The following is a 21,211-nucleotide window of genomic DNA, read 5'->3' on the forward strand; positions in this document are numbered from 1 at the left end:
AAGTAAGCACGATGTCTGCGGGAGCAGAGCTGCTGCTGGAGCTCAAACACAGAGCTGTCTTCAGTATCGACGAAGCGGCAGCAAAGCTGCACAGTCTCAGTCGGGACATATGGAGCTGTCCGGAGCTGGCCTATCAGGAGACCGAGTCTCACGACAGACTGGTGGCGTTTTTCAGTCAGGAAGGAGGCTGGAAGGTGGACGCTCACTACAAACTGGAGACTGCGTTTCGAGCCACTTGGGGAGGTGGAGACAGCGAGCGGGCAGACGTGGTCAACGTGGGTTTCCTGTGCGAGTACGACGCCCTGCCGGGGATTGGACACGCGTGTGGACACAACCTGATAGCTGAGGTTGGAGCTGCTGCGGCTCTGGGGCTCAAAGCTGTGCTGGAAAACACGCAGGACAAGCTTCCTGTCCGCGTGCAGGTAGGACTACACACCTGACCGCTGCAGTAGGGGAGGACGGGGCCGGTTGTACCGGTCAACACAGCGCGGTCCTAATGTTCAATCACTGGGTCTCATTCGTGAAACGTGCGCAGAACGAATTTGTGTCTAAAGAGTTAGCAGAAGAAAACTTAACTGTGTTGTGGCATTCATTAATATGTTAGTGGCTCCGATATTTTCACAAGTTGGCCTACTAATAAAAGCTACACCTGCCTCTGAATGCTCATAGTGCTTGTGTGAATGCGAAATGCACATATATATTATTAGTCATCATTGGAAATTATGATTTTAATTTGTATGGTGCTCTATTATGTTTACAATATGCAGATGCCCTTAAAACATATAAGTTAAACATGTCAAAAGAGTAGAAATACAACACATTCGGCTGAATTAGTTGGCAATGAGCAGATTCTGAAACAGAGGAATGGCGTAGATCCTTCTTGGATGTTCAGAATTTCAAAAGAGATAACTAATGACACACAAGCAGCAGCTTTTGTTTTCTTTATTTTTGAAGTCTTGTAGTGTGCTTTGTTTGGGCAGGTACGATCACTGTAGCAATAATCACCTGAAGTTATGATTCTCTTATTGAGAAGCAGAACAGGTTCAGGACACAATGTTCACTGGGATCTGGGCCAAAAGTCAAAGCATTATGGGTAATTACAGTGCAATCCATGTTGTAAAAATTGCGCTACAGTAACAGTAACACTGTTTAAAGTGCTGACTACTTTAATTTGAGGCTGTTTATTTAGATGGACATTCATGTTTATGCTTCTGCATAAATATTCTGGAGACAGTATGTGTTGCATATCATTCTCAAGAACATGATATCTCAAGAAAGTCTTGAAAAGATTTTTCACATTGGCACAAACATTCACTTGGACTCAGTGATGAATAGATAAGATTTTGGTACTCACAGATCAAAGGTCACAGTCAGTATGATCTCGCATCTGTCTCACTCTGATGAACATGACATCTCATGAATGCCTAATAGGAATTTCTTCAAATTTTGCAAAAATGTCCACGTGGACTCAACAGTTTACTGAGTACAGTTTGACTTTGTCTCATTCTTATGAACACAATATCTCCAGAACACCTTGAGGAAATTTCTCCAATTTTGGTAAAAAATGTTCACTTGGATTTGGTGTTAAAAGTTCACTGTGACCCCACAAAACATGTTTTTGGCCATAACTCAAGAACTCATGTTAATTATGACAAAATTTCACACAAATGTTTAATAGGATATAACGATACTGTCATGACATTTCATATCCAAAATGTCAAAAGTCAACTCCACTTTGACATCTCAATGTTTTGCAAAAACAGCTTTTCCGGCCATAACTGAATGACATTTGGTTGGGTGCTGAATCTGTGACACTAATCTTGGGTGCCCACCTTGAAACTGCCGTCAGGGGAAGACTTGCCTAATGCACCACATGTGCTAGACCCACTTGTGCAGTCACTGATATCTATTCATTTTTGTACTGTATGAAAATCAACTTGTGAATTGAAACTTGTGTTAATGCACTGATGTGAAGAGTTTACCTGTTTATTACAGTTGTGTCATTTGGACATATTCAGTGCTGGCTGCTGAAAAATATACCTGACGTGTTAATAAAACAAACAAACACTAAGCAAATATGGACATTGTGCAAATTTTCCTGCAGTGGAAGTGTAGCTGTGCTGCAACTATGTCTCTTGCTCGACTTATAGTCTCTCCACAGGTGACGGTGCTGGGGACACCAGCCGAGGAGGATGGTGGAGGGAAAATAGACATGATCAGGGAGGGAGCATTTGAAGGCCTGGATGTGGTGTTTATGGCTCACCCATCAAAGGAGGACGCCACATACCTGCCCTGTGTGGCTGAGCATGAGTGTGTTTTTTTTTATTCTTAGTTCAAACCCAGCTAAAAAGTTTTGATTCTAAGAAGAGAACATTTAAATGCAACCACTGAATGTTTTATTAACGTTTTCAGTGGCAAGTTTTCTTTATGTTCCGAGAACATTCCACTTAAACTTCAGACATTCTTTATAAACATTGTATTAAAGTAAAAGCCGTGAACTGAGAGGCTCTGGCTCTGCAATCTAATAAACCGACAAATTCCCATTTACGAATCTGAAAGTTCTAATATAATAATAATAACTGTAACATGAACTGATGTGTTGTGTCTAGATGTATTACCTCTCTTTTCTTTTTGTAAGATATGCTTCCCTTGCAGCTGGATCATTGTTAATGCGCTCCCTGTGTCGTGCTGATTTTTCTTTAGTTGATTGTGGTATCTAAAATGTAAAAATTATCATCATGTAAAAATGTTTTAAAGTGTGTAATATCTTTAAATTTAACTAGTAAACATTTTTAGAAGTGTCATGGATAATCTTCGAGCTTTGAATAGCATTATATAGTGACATTCCTTGCAGTTGCGCCACCTGACTAACTGGTTGCACCACCTGACTATTATATAAAGTAATCTCAAATTAAACAGGCTTCTGTTCTGTTAGCTTCTACCCTTGTCATGAAGTTCAAACAGACCACTTTTTTAAAAAATAAAGTGTACCTGCCTACATATGAGTTGAAAGTAGTTTTTTATCAGTATTTGACAGAGATCTACAAACCTTTTGGCTTAGTCCCAAGCATGGATGTATTATAAGGAAAGTCCCGAGGGTCACTTGGGGTCCTCTGGCTGATGCAACATCCTCTTTACAGCTATTGTCTCTTCAATTCAAAATAGAAGTCCAATTTTTACATAAATTGCTGGACAAAAGTTTTGCAGTTATTTTGACACCTTAAAACTATTGATATTAGAAAAAAAAACATTATCCAAAAGACTTCAAACATATAATAATGCCAGAGTATTTTATTTTGAATTTATCATTATTAAAATAACATTTTTAATAGTTTTTTTCTTAATCTGCTCAAGTGCTCGGACAGTTGCACCACCTGACGTCTTAGGGGTTTGAGAAGCCAAAACATGAAAGAATATAATTATTTGAATTTACTGAAAAAATGTTTGAAAATAAACAGGTTTTATAGAATAAAGTGATAAATGTCATGAATAGATTAAATTTATGTTTTTTAAAAATAATGGACTCAGACACAAAAATATGTATGTCATGTCATTGACCCTAAAACAGTAAGTCCCATGTGCTAAAACATACAATCTTCCTTTATTAAAACATTTCAGTAACATTAATTATAATTCTGTTGTAAATCCCTGATGATACCTCTCAAACGTAACATCTGTGTGAGCTCACAAGATTTTGTTGGCTTTTTGTTCTCTGCTTTGACTGGACAGCTGGGTTAAAAAGTGACAAAAAAGCCACATTTTGCAAAACTACAATGGAAACGCTTTTTTGGCTTTTCTAGGTCACGTGATGCTATGGTTATGTGCTGGTCAGTAGGAACTGGCTCCCTCATGATGCAGCAGGAGCTACGAGAGCTGTTATTGCAGTAGATCATCCTGAAGTTCTGAATCCACAGTTTCTCTGTGAAATTGTGGACTATCACCTCCCAGAAATCCCTCATATGTGGCTGCTCCAACGTATCAGGGGCTTGTCTTTCCAGAAGTTCTTATTCTTTATTTGTAATTTAACAGCTGACTAGAGCACTTGTAGCCGTACATTGTCTGCTTCCTTGTCAGGTCCAGAGGAACTGGCAGTGCATCTGCGGTAGCTATATCGCAGGAAAATGAAATGTCTGATACCGTCATGCTTTTAGAATTTTGACAGCGACTTGGAAATGAAATATCAGTTCTCGTGACATCTCTAATACGGCTGGTCCTTAATTCTGCGTTATCATTGTGGACTTATATGGATCAGAAAGGGCACTTGGAGAGGACCTGTCATCAAGTCCAAATGTCCTATCTTGCAATACTGAAGGTGCAGTTCGACATGCAGAACATAAATAGAGCTGTTTATTAATGTAAGACCAGTTCTGCTCCTCTCTGTTTGATGGTTTTTCAGACTTCCTGATCGGAACAGAGAAGCAGAGAGGCTGACGTGTGCTTTGCGTTGTGTTTTTCAGTGTAACTATCAAGTATCGAGGTAAGGCGTCTCATGCCTCAGCGTACCCCTGGGAGGGAGTAAACGCGCTGGATGCAGCCGTGCTGTGCTACAACAAACCTGTCTGCGCTCAGACAGCAGATGAAGCCAGACTGGAGAGTTCACGGTGAGCAGCGGATGAAGCTCCGTGCTCGTGTGTGGCTCTGAGGAGTTCAGGCCGCTCTGACTGCGTCGTGTTGTGTTGTTTAGGGATCATAAAGCGCGGTGGAGAGAAACCAAACATCATCCCTGCCTACACTGAGCTGGAGTACTACCTGAGGGCCCCCTCACGGGCTGAGCTGTCCGTCCTCAAGGCAAAAGCTGACATGTGTTTCAGATCAGCTGCTGTGGCCACTGGCTGTCAGGTAATATGACATACTTTTATTAACAAGAGACAGGGTCTGATGGTCATGGAAAACCTGGAAAAGACATGGAATATGCACATTTCCAGGCCTGGAAAAGTTTTGGAAAATTAAACGTAGCCCAAAAGTTTTGGAAAAGTCATGGGATTTCTTTTAACAAATCTGTATAAGAACACATAGTGTGTTCATGCCTCCACCTTTTTGTACAACCTCCTCCCCTCTCATAAACAGCAAATAGTCCCTCAATTATATGTAAAAATATCAGTTATAATCCTGTTCTGTATTCATTATTTTTAAATGATTTACATAATTTTAAAATCATTTTTAAAAACCTTTTATGTAGTAATGAACTGATATGGAGATTCAAAGGTTGTTTCAGAGAATGTATGGTCTTGTATGGTAAATATATAAAAACCCTGAGTGAGCTGACTATTTCCTCCATAAGTTCTGCCGTTAATTTGTCACCTTCCTTTCCTCCTCAGGTTGAAGTGGAGTATGCAAGAAACGCTTTTGACAACATATTGCGAAATCCAACGCTGGAAGATTTGTATGAGAACAATGGAAAGACTCTGGGGATGGAGTTCACCACCGATGAAGAAGTCCTTAACAATGCTAGCGGTGAGTGCATGTTTATATTCCAGTCCTGTTTTTCAAAGGGTGACTTTGGTATTTTCATCCTCTGCCCTATTTTCTAATACTTTCGTGTCTGAGTGACTAACGTGAACAACAGTTTTTGAATCTGGTCCATTGCTGCAGCCATCAGCAGAAAACAGGCTGCAATGTAACCACTCTAGGCTAAAAAAAGCTGACAGGCTCACACAATGGAAAAAATCCTTACAGAGATAGACCTTTTTATTAAAGAGTAAGATCCTTTTTGCCTAACAAGAAGCAGCCCCCAAATCTCGGTCGCCAAACCCAAAAGACTCCATATAATAACCAGTAATTTTAGCATTTATAGAGCAGCATATTTTCACATCTTACTGGGTGAATTAAGGGTTTATTTCAACCAAAGCAGAGGTGATTTTTGGAACAGTGGAAAGATGAACTAACACAGTTTGTGTGACAGTGTTCATTTTCGCAGCTATTTTAGATTTAATCTTAATCTTAGTCAGAAATCCTTATTAGTTTTAGTCACAGTTTAGTTATTTTTATCCTTCATAGTTCTAGTCGAAACCGTACTCAAAACATTTAAGTTGACAAAAATTCATGACATTTGAGTCAACCTTTTAAGTCAAAATGTTTTTTCTATTTAAACTAATCCATTGAGGCTAATCCAGGTATCAGAATACATAGTGTTAGAAAATAATTACAGACGCAGCTGTTTTTGGCTGATGTTTTCATCTTCTCTTATTTTGAATGTCCAATATAGTCTCACTTCATCAGGTCAGCAAAAAGGAAACATAGATTTTTTATCATAGTTTTTACTATCAAGACCTATTTTTAGCTCGTCAACTCTTAGTTTTCATCATGGAAAAAAAGGTTGTTGACAAATCATTTTCGGCAGAGTTTTTGTCAACAAAATGAACACTGTTGTGTGAGTTTTATTTCGTTTGTGTTGACTTTAAATGAAGTGCGTTTCATGATAATAAAATTGCTTTTATATTGAAATGGGGTCTGGTGGGTTTGATGATGGTGATCTGAAAGCTGTTTCTGGTTTTAAAAAAAAAAAGGATCTTACTCTTTAACGAAAAGGTTAATATCTGCTGGGATCCTTTCCATGATGCTGTCAGACACTAAAATAATCTGAGCCTGTTGTGGCACTTAGAGTGGATGATGGTGCATGATTACACAGAGTGGTTACATTGCAGCCCCCTCGCTCATTACTGGACCCATTTAAAAAATGATTCTCCTCATCAGCCCAAGGACAGAAAAAGATGAGAGAATAGGGTCCATGTTGAAAAATATCAAAGTTACCCTTTCAACTGTGTGATACAACGCCACACATGTGATATTTTTCTCTTGTCCCTGTCATCTACAGGCTCCACAGACTTTGGCAATGTGTCGTTTGTAGTCCCTGGTATCCATCCATACTTCTACATCGGTTCTAAGGCCCTGAGCCACACAGCAGAGTACACTGTGGCCTCTGGTATGTCAAACACATTCACTTATATCGTTGTTCATTTTTATAACAGTTTGATTCTTGTAACTTTGTCCATCATTCATGGAGCACTCAGTCTGTTTACATGATGCTATAAAAAGTCTACTTATTGTATTAGTCCGACTAAAACTGGACTTTTAAAATACATGTTGGTCCGACTGAAATCAAACTAAATCCAGTTTCTCAAAATCAGATTAACATACCAAGATAACGCATTAGAGGGTCGAGCTATTCCATCATGAAAACACCTCAGTCTGATTTTAACTGGACTAGGTGATCTGTGTGTGTTCCTCCATGCTTTGCCAGCCTCCTTCAGGCTTTACAGATAAGGGACTGTTCGTCACATATGACAAGGGAACCTGCAAAACAGGTCAGGCATTTTTTTAAATTAAGCTCTGACAAGGGTCTTGTGCTTTTAATTTTGGCTTAAGTGTGGGACAAACAATTTTTATAATGTAGTATTTTATATTTAGTATATTTAAAGTTTTATTGCAACTAACTGAAAGAAGGTGTATCTCCACCTGCCGTGGTGGAGTCGAACAGACATCAATAAATGGATTCTCCCCTGCTTCTTGTATACTGGGAAAGGGATAGCAGTCTAGGTAAACGGCCTGCTATAACTCTAGTTCGACTAAACTGTGCATGTAAATGTTCTGACGGCATTTGTGCAGGCACAGCACTGAAATAATATCAACTGCTTCACTCATGTATCACTATCAGAGGCTCATTTATCAGCCGCCTGGCAACCAGCTGAATAATAACTTCCAACTGTATTCATGCGTTTGTAGCCATTAACCTGACACCTCTCAACAGCCCTTTTCGGACGAGTAATACCTATGATTTCAAGAGAAAACTTCCAAAATAATACACAAAATGGAACAAAAATGGTCTCAGTCTAATTGCCAGCCATATTGTTACATAATGTGTTTGTGGTTTTGTCTCAGGTGATGACAGAGCTCAGTTCTTCACCCTGAGGACAGCTAAGGCTCTGGTGATGACGGCCCTGGATGTGCTGCTGCGTCCAGAGCTGCTGCAGAGGGTGAAGCAGGAGTTCACTGAGGCCACGCTGAAGGAGGACAGGAGGCTGACGGGAGAACACACAGAGCAGTCTGCAAAACACTGAGGATGCAGATCTGACCACCACTGAGCTCCCTGATCACTGACCGCACAGCGGCCTCTGGGAGACTCTTTGCTGTTGTCAAACGCAGCATCCACGAATGAAAAAAAATCTGCTGCATTATTGCTTTTTTCATACCATGCTAAAGTTAAGAGGAAGAAGGCAATGAGCAACTTAACAAAAAATGTCCAAAACTTTAGCAGGAAATTTACAAAATGTTCCATTCAAATTCAGCTTTCAACTTTCAACTTTATTGTCCCCTGAGGGAAATTTGTTTTGCAACCAGGTAAAACAAAATACAGAAAAAAAACACCACAGAGTCAGCCTAAAAAATCTATCATTTTTGTATCTTAAATTCTTTTTTAAGCTTGACTGTAATATCTGTCCCTGGAGAACTGATAAAAACTCTGGTGCTTTTACAGCAATGTGTATTAATATGAATTTTCCCTGTTAGATAAACAAATAAATAAAATACCCCAATGTAAGAATACTGCATTACAAGAAAATTCCCGCATTCAACATTTGTTTTGTATTATCAACAAAAATTTAAAGTTTCACATGCAATCAGTTAAGTTGAGACTTGATCAGACAGGAACAGACCTTTTTTCCTGCATTGCAGATGTATTATGGCACTTGTAAAGCACAACTATAGAAACCAAAAAGGGGTGTTTTGAATATGAGAAATAATGACGTGTAACTGTTAAGTTGTACATTCATAGGACCAGCCTCAGTTGTACTATTTTCAGATTTGCCTATTATGTTTAAATTCAAAATGCCAATCATTGCCCAGGGTCTAACCCCCCCATGTTTTTGAGAAATTACATTACAGACCATTTTAAAATGAAAATGTATTGCAATTACACACTGCTGCAGCTCTTTAAAACTGGCTTTTTTCTGTTGTCATTTTTCATTGTTCTATATCTTTTGATGTGATGCATGCATGCAATTTCTATGTACGAAGTACGTATGAAAGGTGCTATACAAATAAAGTTCATCATCATCATCATCATCATCATCATAATAATAATAATAATAATATTATTATTATTGTGGTTATTATTATTATTGTGGTTATTATTATTTATTATTATTATTATTATTGTATTATTATTATTATTATTATTATTATTATTATAACCATTATTGTTATTATTATTGTTATTGTTATTGACAACAAAACTGGACTGGGTTAATAACACTGACGCCCTCTACAGGAGGGGCCAGAGTCGCCTCTATTTTCTGAGGCTGAGGTCCTTCAACATCTGCAGGACTCTGCTCAGGATGTTCTGTGAGTCTGTGGTTTCCAGTGCTATCCTGTATGCGGTGGTGTGCTGGGGCAGCAGGCTGAGGGTAGCGGACACCAGCAGACTGAACAGACTGATCCGTAAAGCCAGTGACGTTGTGGGAGTGAAGCTGGACTCTTTGACAGAGGTGTGTGAGAGGAGGATGCTGTCCAAGCTGCGTGTCATCCTGGACAATGTGTCCCACCCACTCCATGATGGGCTGGTCATTCACAGGAGTACATTCAGCACACGGCTGATAACACCAAAGTGCACCACAGAGCGCCACAGGAAATCATTCCTGCCTGTGGCCATCAGACTGTACAACTCCTCTCTCTGAATGTCAGACCCTCTGAGTCAGTCCACTCTGGACTCTTAATAATGTGCAATAATCCAGTGCAATAACTACACCCATGTGTAATATTCTGTATTCAGATGTTGGCAATCTGTTGTTTTATTTATCACATAGTAAAAACAAAAACAAAAACAAAAAAAGTAAATTTGTATTTATATACTTTAGTATTTAGATATATTTATTTTATATTAGTACTTATGTTTAAATTGTATTAATATATATTCTACACTTTCCTACTTCTTTTAAGACTTTTGTACGGGAGCATCTGTAACTAGGCAATTTACCCTCGGGGATCAATAAAAAGTTTCTCATTCTGATTTATTATTATTATTATTATATAAAAAACAACATTATTAACTTTTTTTTTTTTTTTTTTTTTTTTAAATGTTATAGGGAATGTTACCCTAACTTCAAGAGGAACATCCTGGGAACTAAAAGAAAACTTGCTGCCGGCTGGGTAGGGAACGCTGACCCACATTCCTGCACAGCAGATGGCGGTAATGCACCTTGACCATTAATTCCACGCGCCACTTTAAAAAAGCAGGAAGAAGAAGCAGCAGGGTACTGTCCTGTTTTATAATAGGTCCATGGTCCTGCTCTGTGGTGTAGAGCTGTGCTGAAACAAGACTATTAGAAATCGCTCCTGCAATTACATCAAACCAGGAGTCCTGTTCACCTGGTCACTGTCCCAACCGGCCCGCCTCCGGGAGCCTCCGCAGAGCTGTATCAAAGGCAGCCATGTTTCTCCCTCACATTACAATTCATCAGGCAGAGACAATGTCCAAAAGAAGAGGAAGACACGCCAATTGCTCTGTAATTAACTGTGAAAACGAACACAGGGAGAAACATGGCTGCCTTTGATACAGCTCTGCGGAGGCTCCCGGAGGCGGGCCGGTTGGGACAGTGACCAGGTGAACAGGACTCCTGGTTTGATGTAATTGCAGGAGCGATTTCTAATAGTCTTGTTTCAGCACAGCTCTACACCACAGAGCAGGACCATGGACCTATTATAAAACAGGACAGTACCCTGCTGCTTCTTCTTCCTGCTTTTTTAAAGTGGCGCGTGGAAATTAATGGTCAAGGTGCATTACCGCCATCTGCTGTGCAGGAATGTGGGTCAGCGTTCCCTACCCAGCCGGCAGCAAGTTTTCTTTTAGTTCCCAGGATGTTCCTCTTGAAGTTAGGGTAACATTCCCTATGAACATTTAAAAAAAAAAAAAAAAAAAAGTTAATAATGTTGTTTTTTATATAATAATAATAATAATAAATAATCAGAATGAGAAATACTTTATTGATCCCCGAGGTAAATTGCCTAGTTACAGATGCTCCCGTACAAAAGTCTTAAAAGAAGTAGGAAAGTGTAGAATATATATTAATAAAATTTAAACATAAGTACTAATATAAAATAAATATATCTAAATACTAAAGTATAAATACAAATTTACATTTTTTGTTCTTGTTTTTACTATGTGATAAATAAAACAACAGATTGCCAACATCTGAATACAGAATATTACACATGGGTGTAGTTATTGCACTGGATTATTGCACTTTATTAAGAGTCCAGAGTGGACTGACTCAGAGGGTCTGACATTCAGAGAGAGGAGTTGTACAGTCTGATGGCCACAGGCAGGAATGATTTCCCTGTGGCGCTCTGTGGTGCACTTTGGTGTTATCAGCCGTGTGCTGAATGTACTCCTGTGAATGACCAGCCCATCATGGAGTGGGTGGGACACATTGTCCAGGATGACACGCAGCTTGGACAGCATCCTCCTCTCACACACCTCTGTCAAAGAGTCCAGCTTCACTCCCACAACGTCACTGGCTTTACGGATCAGTCTGTTCAGTCTGCTGGTGTCCGCTACCCTCAGCCTGCTGCCCCAGCACACCACCGCATACAGGATAGCACTGGAAACCACAGACTCACAGAACATCCTGAGCAGAGTCCTGCAGATGTTGAAGGACCTCAGCCTCAGAAAATAGAGGCGACTCTGGCCCCTCCTGTAGAGGGCGTCAGTGTTATTAACCCAGTCCAGTTTTGTTGTCAATAACAATAACAATAATAATAACAATAATGGTTATTATAATAATAATAATAATAATAATAATAATAATATAATAATAATAATAATAATAATAATAATAATAATAACCACAATAATAATAATAACCACAATAATAATAATAATTATTATTATTATTATTATAATGATGATGATGATGATGATGATGAACTTTATTTGTATAGCACCTTTCATACGTACTTCGTACATAGAAATTGCATGCATGCATCACATCAAAAGATATAGAACAATGAAAAATGACAACAGAAAAAAGCCAGTTTTAAAGAGCTGCAGCAGTGTGTAATTGCAATACATTTTCATTTTAAAATGGTCTGTAATGTAATTTCTCAAAAACATGGGGGGGTTAGACCCCTGGGCAATGATTGGCATTTTGAATTTAAACATAATAGGCAAATCTGAAAATAGTACAACTGAGGCTGGTCCTATGAATGTACAACTTAACAGTTACACGTCATTATTTCTCATATTCAAAACACCCCTTTTTGGTTTCTATAGTTGTGCTTTACAAGTGCCATAATACATCTGCAATGCAGGAAAAAAGGTCTGTTCCTGTCTGATCAAGTCTCAACTTAACTGATTGCATGTGAAACTTTAAATTTTTGTTGATAATACAAAACAAATGTTGAATGCGGGAATTTTCTTGTAATGCAGTATTCTTACATTGGGGTATTTTATTTATTTGTTTATCTAACAGGGAAAATTCATATTAATACACATTGCTGTAAAAGCACCAGAGTTTTTATCAGTTCTCCAGGGACAGATATTACAGTCAAGCTTAAAAAAGAATTTAAGATACAAAAATGATAGATTTTTTAGGCTGACTCTGTGGTGTTTTTTTTCTGTATTTTGTTTTACCTGGTTGCAAAACAAATTTCCCTCAGGGGACAATAAAGTTGAAAGTTGAAAGCTGAATTTGAATGGAACATTTTGTAAATTTCCTGCTAAAGTTTTGGACATTTTTTGGTAAGTTGCTCATCGCCTTCTTCCTCTTAACTTTAGCATGGTATGAAAAAAGCAATAATGCAGCAGATTTTTTTTCATTCGTGGATGCTGCGTTTGACAACAGCAAAGAGTCTCCCAGAGGCCGCTGTGCGGTCAGTGATCAGGGAGCTCAGTGGTGGTCAGATCTGCATCCTCAGTGTTTTGCAGACTGCTCTGTGTGTTCTCCCGTCAGCCTCCTGTCCTCCTTCAGCGTGGCCTCAGTGAACTCCTGCTTCACCCTCTGCAGCAGCTCTGGACGCAGCAGCACATCCAGGGCCGTCATCACCAGAGCCTTAGCTGTCCTCAGGGTGAAGAACTGAGCTCTGTCATCACCTGAGACAAAACCACAAACACATTATGTAACAATATGGCTGGCAATTAGACTGAGACCATTTTTGTTCCATTTTGTGTATTATTTTGGAAGTTTTCTCTTGAAATCATAGGTATTACTCGTCCGAAAAGGGCTGTTGAGAGGTGTCAGGTTATAATGGCTACAAACGCATGAATACAGTTGGAAGTTATTATTCAGCTGGTTGCCAGGCGGCTGATAAATGAGCCTCTGATAGTGATACATGAGTGAAGCAGTTGATATTATTTCAGTGCTGTGCCTGCACAAACGCCGTCAGAACATTTACATGCACAGTTTAGTCGAACTAGAGTTATAGCAGGCCGTTTACCTAGACTGCTATCCCTTTCCCAGTATACAAGAAGCAGGGGAGAATCCATTTATTGATGTCTGTTCGACTCCACCACGGCAGGTGGAGATACACCTTCTTTCAGTTAGTTGCAATAAACTTTAAATATACTAAATATAAAATACTACATTATAAAAATTGTTTGTCCCACACTTAAGCCAAAATTAAAAGCACAAGACCCTTGTCAGAGCTTAATTTAAAAAAATGCCTGACCTGTTTTGCAGGTTCCCTTGTCATATGTGACGAACAGTCCCTTATCTGTAAAGCCTGAAGGAGGCTGGCAAAGCATGGAGGAACACACACAGATCACCTAGTCCAGTTAAAAATCAGACTGAGGTGTTTTCATGATGGAATAGCTCGACCCTCTAATGCGTTATCTTGGTATGTTAATCTGATTTTGAGAAACTGGATTTAGTTTGATTTCAGTCGGACCAACATGTATTTTAAAAGTCCAGTTTTAGTCGGACTAATACAATAAGTAGACTTTTTATAGCATCATGTAAACAGACTGAGTGCTCCATGAATGATGGACAAAGTTACAAGAATCAAACTGTTATAAAAATGAACAACGATATAAGTGAATGTGTTTGACATACCAGAGGCCACAGTGTACTCTGCTGTGTGGCTCAGGGCCTTAGAACCGATGTAGAAGTATGGATGGATACCAGGGACTACAAACGACACATTGCCAAAGTCTGTGGAGCCTGTAGATGACAGGGACAAGAGAAAAATATCACATGTGTGGCGTTGTATCACACAGTTGAAAGGGTAACTTTGATATTTTTCAACATGGACCCTATTCTCTCATCTTTTTCTGTCCTTGGGCTGATGAGGAGAATCATTTTTGAAATGGGTCCAGTAATGAGCGAGGGGGCTGCAATGTAACCACTCTGTGTAATCATGCACCATCATCCACTCTAAGTGCCACAACAGGCTCAGATTATTTTAGTGTCTGACAGCATCATGGAAAGGATCCCAGCAGATATTAACCTTTTCGTTAAAGAGTAAGATCCTTTTTTTTTTAAAACCAGAAACAGCTTTCAGATCACCATCATCAAACCCACCAGACCCCATTTCAATATAAAAGCAATTTTATTATCATGAAACGCACTTCATTTAAAGTCAACACAAACGAAATAAAACTCACACAACAGTGTTCATTTTGTTGACAAAAACTCTGCCGAAAATGATTTGTCAACAACCTTTTTTTCCATGATGAAAACTAAGAGTTGACGAGCTAAAAATAGGTCTTGATAGTAAAAACTATGATAAAATCTATGTTTCCTTTTTGCTGACCTGATGAAGTGAGACTATATTGGACATTCAAAATAAGAGAAGATGAAAACATCAGCCAAAAACAGCTGCGTCTGTAATTATTTTCTAACACTATGTATTCTGATACCTGGATTAGCCTCAATGGATTAGTTTAAATAGAAAAAACATTTTGACTTAAAAGGTTGACTCAAATGTCATGAATTTTTGTCAACTTAAATGTTTTGAGTACGGTTTCGACTAGAACTATGAAGGATAAAAAAATAACTAAACTGTGACTAAAACTAATAAGGATTTCTGACTAAGATTAAGATTAAATCTAAAATAGCTGCGAAAATGAACACTGTCACACAAACTGTGTTAGTTCATCTTTCCACTGTTCCAAAAATCACCTCTGCTTTGGTTGAAATAAACCCTTAATTCACCCAGTAAGATGTGAAAATATGCTGCTCTATAAATGCTAAAATTACTGGTTATTATATGGAGTCTTTTGGGTTTGGCGACCGAGATTTGGGGGCTGCTTCTTGTTAGGCAAAAAGGATCTTACTCTTTAATAAAAAGGTCTATCTCTGTAAGGATTTTTTCCATTGTGTGAGCCTGTCAGCTTTTTTTAGCCTAGAGTGGTTACATTGCAGCCTGTTTTCTGCTGATGGCTGCAGCAATGGACCAGATTCAAAAACTGTTGTTCACGTTAGTCACTCAGACACGAAAGTATTAGAAAATAGGGCAGAGGATGAAAATACCAAAGTCACCCTTTGAAAAACAGGACTGGAATATAAACATGCACTCACCGCTAGCATTGTTAAGGACTTCTTCATCGGTGGTGAACTCCATCCCCAGAGTCTTTCCATTGTTCTCATACAAATCTTCCAGCGTTGGATTTCGCAATATGTTGTCAAAAGCGTTTCTTGCATACTCCACTTCAACCTGAGGAGGAAAGGAAGGTGACAAATTAACGGCAGAACTTATGGAGGAAATAGTCAGCTCACTCAGGGTTTTTATATATTTACCATACAAGACCATACATTCTCTGAAACAACCTTTGAATCTCCATATCAGTTCATTACTACATAAAAGGTTTTTAAAAAAATGATTTTAAAATTATGTAAATCATTTAAAAATAATGAATACAGAACAGGATTATAACTGAATATTTACATATAATTGAGGGACTATTTGCTGTTTTATGAGAGGGGAGGAGGTTGTACAAAAAGGTGGAGGCATGAACACACTATGTGTTCTTATACAGATTTGTTTAAAAGAAATCCCATGACTTTTCCAAAACTTTTGGGCTACGTTTAATTTTCCAAAACTTTTCCAGGCCTGGAAATGTGCATATTCCATGTCTTTTCCAGGTTTTCCATGACCATCAGACCCTGTCTCTTGTTAATAAAAGTATGTCATATTACCTGACAGCCAGTGGCCACAGCAGCTGATCTGAAACACATGTCAGCTTTTGCCTTGAGGACGGACAGCTCAGCCCGTGAGGGGGCCCTCAGGTAGTACTCCAGCTCAGTGTAGGCAGGGATGATGTTTGGTTTCTCTCCACCGCGCTTTATGATCCCTAAACAACACAACACGACGCAGTCAGAGCGGCCTGAACTCCTCAGAGCCACACACGAGCACGGAGCTTCATCCGCTGCTCACCGTGAACTCTCCAGTCTGGCTTCATCTGCTGTCTGAGCGCAGACAGGTTGTTGTAGCACAGCACGGCTGCATCCAGCGCGTTTACTCCCTCCCAGGGGTACGCTGAGGCATGAGACGCCTTACCTCGATACTTGATAGTTACACTGAAAAACACAACGCAAAGCACACGTCAGCCTCTCTGCTTCTCTGTTCCGATCAGGAAGTCTGAAAAACCATCAAACAGAGGAGCAGAACTGGTCTTACATTAATAAACAGCTCTATTTATGTTCTGCATGTCGAACTGCACCTTCAGTATTGCAAGATAGGACATTTGGACTTGATGACAGGTCCTCTCCAAGTGCCCTTTCTGATCCATATAAGTCCACAATGATAACGCAGAATTAAGGACCAGCCGTATTAGAGATGTCACGAGAACTGATATTTCATTTCCAAGTCGCTGTCAAAATTCTAAAAGCATGACGGTATCAGACATTTCATTTTCCTGCGATATAGCTACCGCAGATGCACTGCCAGTTCCTCTGGACCTGACAAGGAAGCAGACAATGTACGGCTACAAGTGCTCTAGTCAGCTGTTAAATTACAAATAAAGAATAAGAACTTCTGGAAAGACAAGCCCCTGATACGTTGGAGCAGCCACATATGAGGGATTTCTGGGAGGTGATAGTCCACAATTTCACAGAGAAACTGTGGATTCAGAACTTCAGGATGATCTACTGCAATAACAGCTCTCGTAGCTCCTGCTGCATCATGAGGGAGCCAGTTCCTACTGACCAGCACATAACCATAGCATCACGTGACCTAGAAAAGCCAAAAAAGCGTTTCCATTGTAGTTTTGCAAAATGTGGCTTTTTTGTCACTTTTTAACCCAGCTGTCCAGTCAAAGCAGAGAACAAAAAGCCAACAAAATCTTGTGAGCTCACACAGATGTTACGTTTGAGAGGTATCATCAGGGATTTACAACAGAATTATAATTAATGTTACTGAAATGTTTTAATAAAGGAAGATTGTATGTTTTAGCACATGGGACTTACTGTTTTAGGGTCAATGACATGACATACATATTTTTGTGTCTGAGTCCATTATTTTTTAAAAAACATAATTTAATCTATTCATGACATTTATCACTTTATTCTATAAAACCTGTTTATTTTCAAACATTTTTCAGTAAATTCAAATAATTATATTCTTTCATGTTTTGGCTTCTCAAACCCCTAAGACGTCAGGTGGTGCAACTGTCCGAGCACTTAAGAAAACTAGTAAAAATGTTATTTTAATAATGATAAATTCAAAATAAAATACTCTGGCATTATTATATGTTTGAAGTCTTTTGGATAATGTTTTTTTTTTCTAATATCAATAGTTTTAAGGTGTCAAAATAACTGCAAAACTTTTGTCCAGCAAATTTATGTAAAAATTGGACTTCTATTTTGAATTGAAGAGACAATAGCTGTAAAGGAGGATGTTGCATCAGCCAGAGGACCCCAAGTGACCCTCGGGACTTCCTTATAATACATCCATGCTTGGGACTAAGCCAAAAGGTTTGTAGATCTCTGTCAAATACTGATAAAAAACTACTTTCAACTCATATGTAGGCAGGTACACTTTATTTTTTAAAAAAGTGGTCTGTTTGAACTTCATGACAAGGGTAGAAGCTAACAGAACAGAAGCCTGTTTAATTTGAGATTACTTTATATAATAGTCAGGTGGTGCAACCAGTTAGTCAGGTGGCGCAACTGCAAGGAATGTCACTATATAATGCTATTCAAAGCTCGAAGATTATCCATGACACTTCTAAAAATGTTTACTAGTTAAATTTAAAGATATTACACACTTTAAAACATTTTACATGATAATTTTTACATTTTAGATACCACAATCAACTAAAGAAAAATCAGCACGACACAGGGAGCGCGCATTAACAATGATCCAGCTGCAAGGGAAGCATATCTTACAAAAAGAAAAGAGAGGTAATACATCTAGACACAACACATCAGTTCATGTTACAGTTATTATTCTTGTGTTTTTATATTAGAACTCTCAGATTCGTAAATGGGAATTTGTCGGTTTATTAGATTGCAGAGCCAGAGCCTCTCAGTTCACGGCTTTTACTTTAATACACAAAACTGAGATGAGATATTGTCTACCAATGTTGACCAGACATTTGAAAATGTTCCGGTTTTGTTAAAAGATACTTTATTGTTGCCATTTAGCATAGTGTTATAGTGTTGTATCGAATGTAATCTTATGTGAAGTGTTTTTGATGGGTTAGGGTTAGGTTTATGTCGCTATTTAAGAAAACTTTAATAGAGACTGATGACTAAAACACGTTACTATTTGAAATGAAAATGTATTTTTTTCAGCATATTTCATGTCATAAATAATTTGTTGTCAGGTGGCACAACCAATTTAAACCAATAAATGAGAGGTTAGAGTGACCAAATGGTTTCTAAATGTAATGTGTGTAGTTATTATACTGAATATATGAATTTGTGTATTTGTGTAATTATTTTCCTGTCTTTAAATGTAAAATTGGATGTTAACTATACTTAAAACCTATTATTATTATTGTAAAAAAAACCCACAATGATAAAATACTAATGTGTTACCTAGTGTAGACATTCAAAGGGATTTTAAGAATTAATCTTAAAATAAATATTAGGAATGTATATATTTGGTTGCGCCACCTGACATTTTTTTTTTTTTTGTCGTGAAGTTAAAAATACCGTTAAAAAATGAGTTAAAACAGTTAGAAAATTTATTCAATAAATGAGACTTAAATAAGCATTACATCTATATTGAAAATACTTTTTAAAAATACCTTTTTAGAAGCTTTATTTGTCATTGACCCTTTAGGGTTTTTACTGTGGTATCAAATTGGGTGTCTAGATTCAGGGAATTTCACTGGTATCCGTGCCAACTACAAAACGTCTGTTGTTGTGACATGATGAAGCTTCTACATAAGATGACGGCTGTTTAAACGTTAGTGAGAGCAAATGTTTAATATGAACTCTAACCAGCAGCAGAGGTGATGTCATTAGCTGACTCATTGATGACATTGATGCAAGAGACTTAGAGAGCTGATTTGTGCACAACACAAAAGCAATTCAGAAGATGGCAAAAATATTTTCCGTATGAGCTGTGAAGTTTTGTCCACATGATCGGTGCCATCCAGTACACATAACCCATCTGCCAGTACTTGTAACAGGTCCAGCATTTAGCTCCAAGCAAACAGGAGGATTTTAACAGAGCTGTTATTTCAAACTTACTCATGTTCAGCCACATGTGGGAGATACGGAGCGTCATCCTGCAAGGGGTGGGCCATGAACACAACATCCATGTTTTGAAAGGCTCCCTCTCTTATTAGGTCTATTTTTCCTCCACCATCCTCCTCAGCTGGAGTCCCCAGCACAGACACCTGTGGAGACACTTACTATCACTTCCAAGAATTATGTAGTATTAAATGGACAGGGAAGTCAAAGTCATGGATTTGGAGCCAGAAAGATGATACAGTAATCACGCTGTGTTGCACCAGCTGTTAGAAATGTCACCAGCAGCTGTTGTTTCTACACCTACACCTACACTTGATTTTCATTCTCTTTTTGTATTTAAAACAGGTTAGAAAATACCTGTTGACCGTTTGGCATTAAGTTATTTCTTTAAATACTTGTGTGTCATTAGTTATCTCTTTTGAAATTCTGAACATCCAAGAAGGATCTACGCCATTCCTCTGTTTCAGAATCTGCTCATTGCCAACTAATTCAGCCGAATGTGTTGTATTTCTACTCTTTTGACATGTTTAACTTATATGTTTTGAGGGCATCTGCATACTGTAAACATAATAGAGCACCATACAAATTAAAATCATAATTTCCAATGATGACTAATAATATATATGTGCATTTCGCATTCACACAAGCACTATGAGCATTCAGAGGCAGGTGTAGCTTTTATTAGTAGGCCGACTTGTGAAAATATCGGAGCCACTAACATATTAATGAATTTCACAACACAGTTAAGTTTTCTTCTGCTAACTCTTTAGACACAAATTCGTTCTGCGCACGTTTCACGAATGAGACCCAGTGATTGAACATTAGAACCGCGCTGTGTTGACCGGTACAACCGGCCCCGTCCTCCCCTACTGCAGCGGTCAGGTGTGTAGTCCTACCTGCACGCGGACAGGAAGCTTGTCCTGCGTGTTTTCCAGCACAGCTTTGAGCCCCAGAGCCGCAGCAGCTCCAACCTCAGCTATCAGGTTGTGTCCACACGCGTGTCCAATCCCCGGCAGGGCGTCGTACTCGCACAGGAAACCCACGTTGACCACGTCTGCCCGCTCGCTGTCTCCACCTCCCCAAGTGGCTCGAAACGCAGTCTCCAGTTTGTAGTGAGCGTCCACCTTCCAGCCTCCTTCCTGACTGAAAAACGCCACCAGTCTGTCGTGAGACTCGGTCTCCTGATAGGCCAGCTCCGGACAGCTCCATATGTCCCGACTGAGACTGTGCAGCTTTGCTGCCGCTTCGTCGATACTGAAGACAGCTCTGTGTTTGAGCTCCAGCAGCAGCTCTGCTCCCGCAGACATCGTGCTCACTTTATTTGAACGTATATTATTACGGTATATTACGGTGTTTTAACGTTAGACCCTTTGTGTCATAATAAGACACCAACACTTGATATGTGCTGCTCCGCGGATCTATATGCTGCTCATGAAGGAAGTTCCGGCAGCAACAGCTACACCTATATCCATACAGCGGAGTCGAAAACATGTGACTATTTTTTTTTTTATTTACATTGTGAAAAACTTTATTGATCAGGCTCCGTTTACAGACAAATGATGTGAACAATCTTTAAG

The 21,211-nt window shown here is 38.9% G+C and overlaps 1 protein-coding gene and 1 pseudogene across 1 annotated transcript; one reads left to right on the plus strand and one right to left on the minus strand.

Moving 5' to 3' along the window:
• Window positions 1-11: 11 nt before the first annotated feature.
• LOC121955860 lies at window positions 12-8,100 on the plus strand (annotated as a pseudogene).
• A 4,762-nt stretch (window positions 8,101-12,862) lies between these two features.
• On the minus strand, window positions 12,863-20,998 carry LOC121955781 (peptidase M20 domain-containing protein 2-like). Its single transcript, XM_042503861.1, has 7 exons — window positions 20,531-20,998; window positions 19,632-19,780; window positions 16,366-16,508; window positions 16,128-16,282; window positions 15,510-15,645; window positions 14,043-14,150; window positions 12,863-13,084 (listed from the first exon to the last, which is right to left on the minus strand). Exons 1-7 carry the CDS (start codon window positions 20,939-20,941, stop codon window positions 12,906-12,908), a joined length of 1,281 nt encoding a protein of 426 aa, XP_042359795.1. The 5' UTR covers window positions 20,942-20,998; the 3' UTR covers window positions 12,863-12,905.
• Between the last annotated feature and the right edge of the window lie 213 nt (window positions 20,999-21,211).

Source organism: Plectropomus leopardus, chromosome 16, assembly GCF_008729295.1.
Source record: "Plectropomus leopardus isolate mb chromosome 16, YSFRI_Pleo_2.0, whole genome shotgun sequence".
Lineage (NCBI taxonomy): Eukaryota > Metazoa > Chordata > Actinopteri > Perciformes > Serranidae > Plectropomus > Plectropomus leopardus.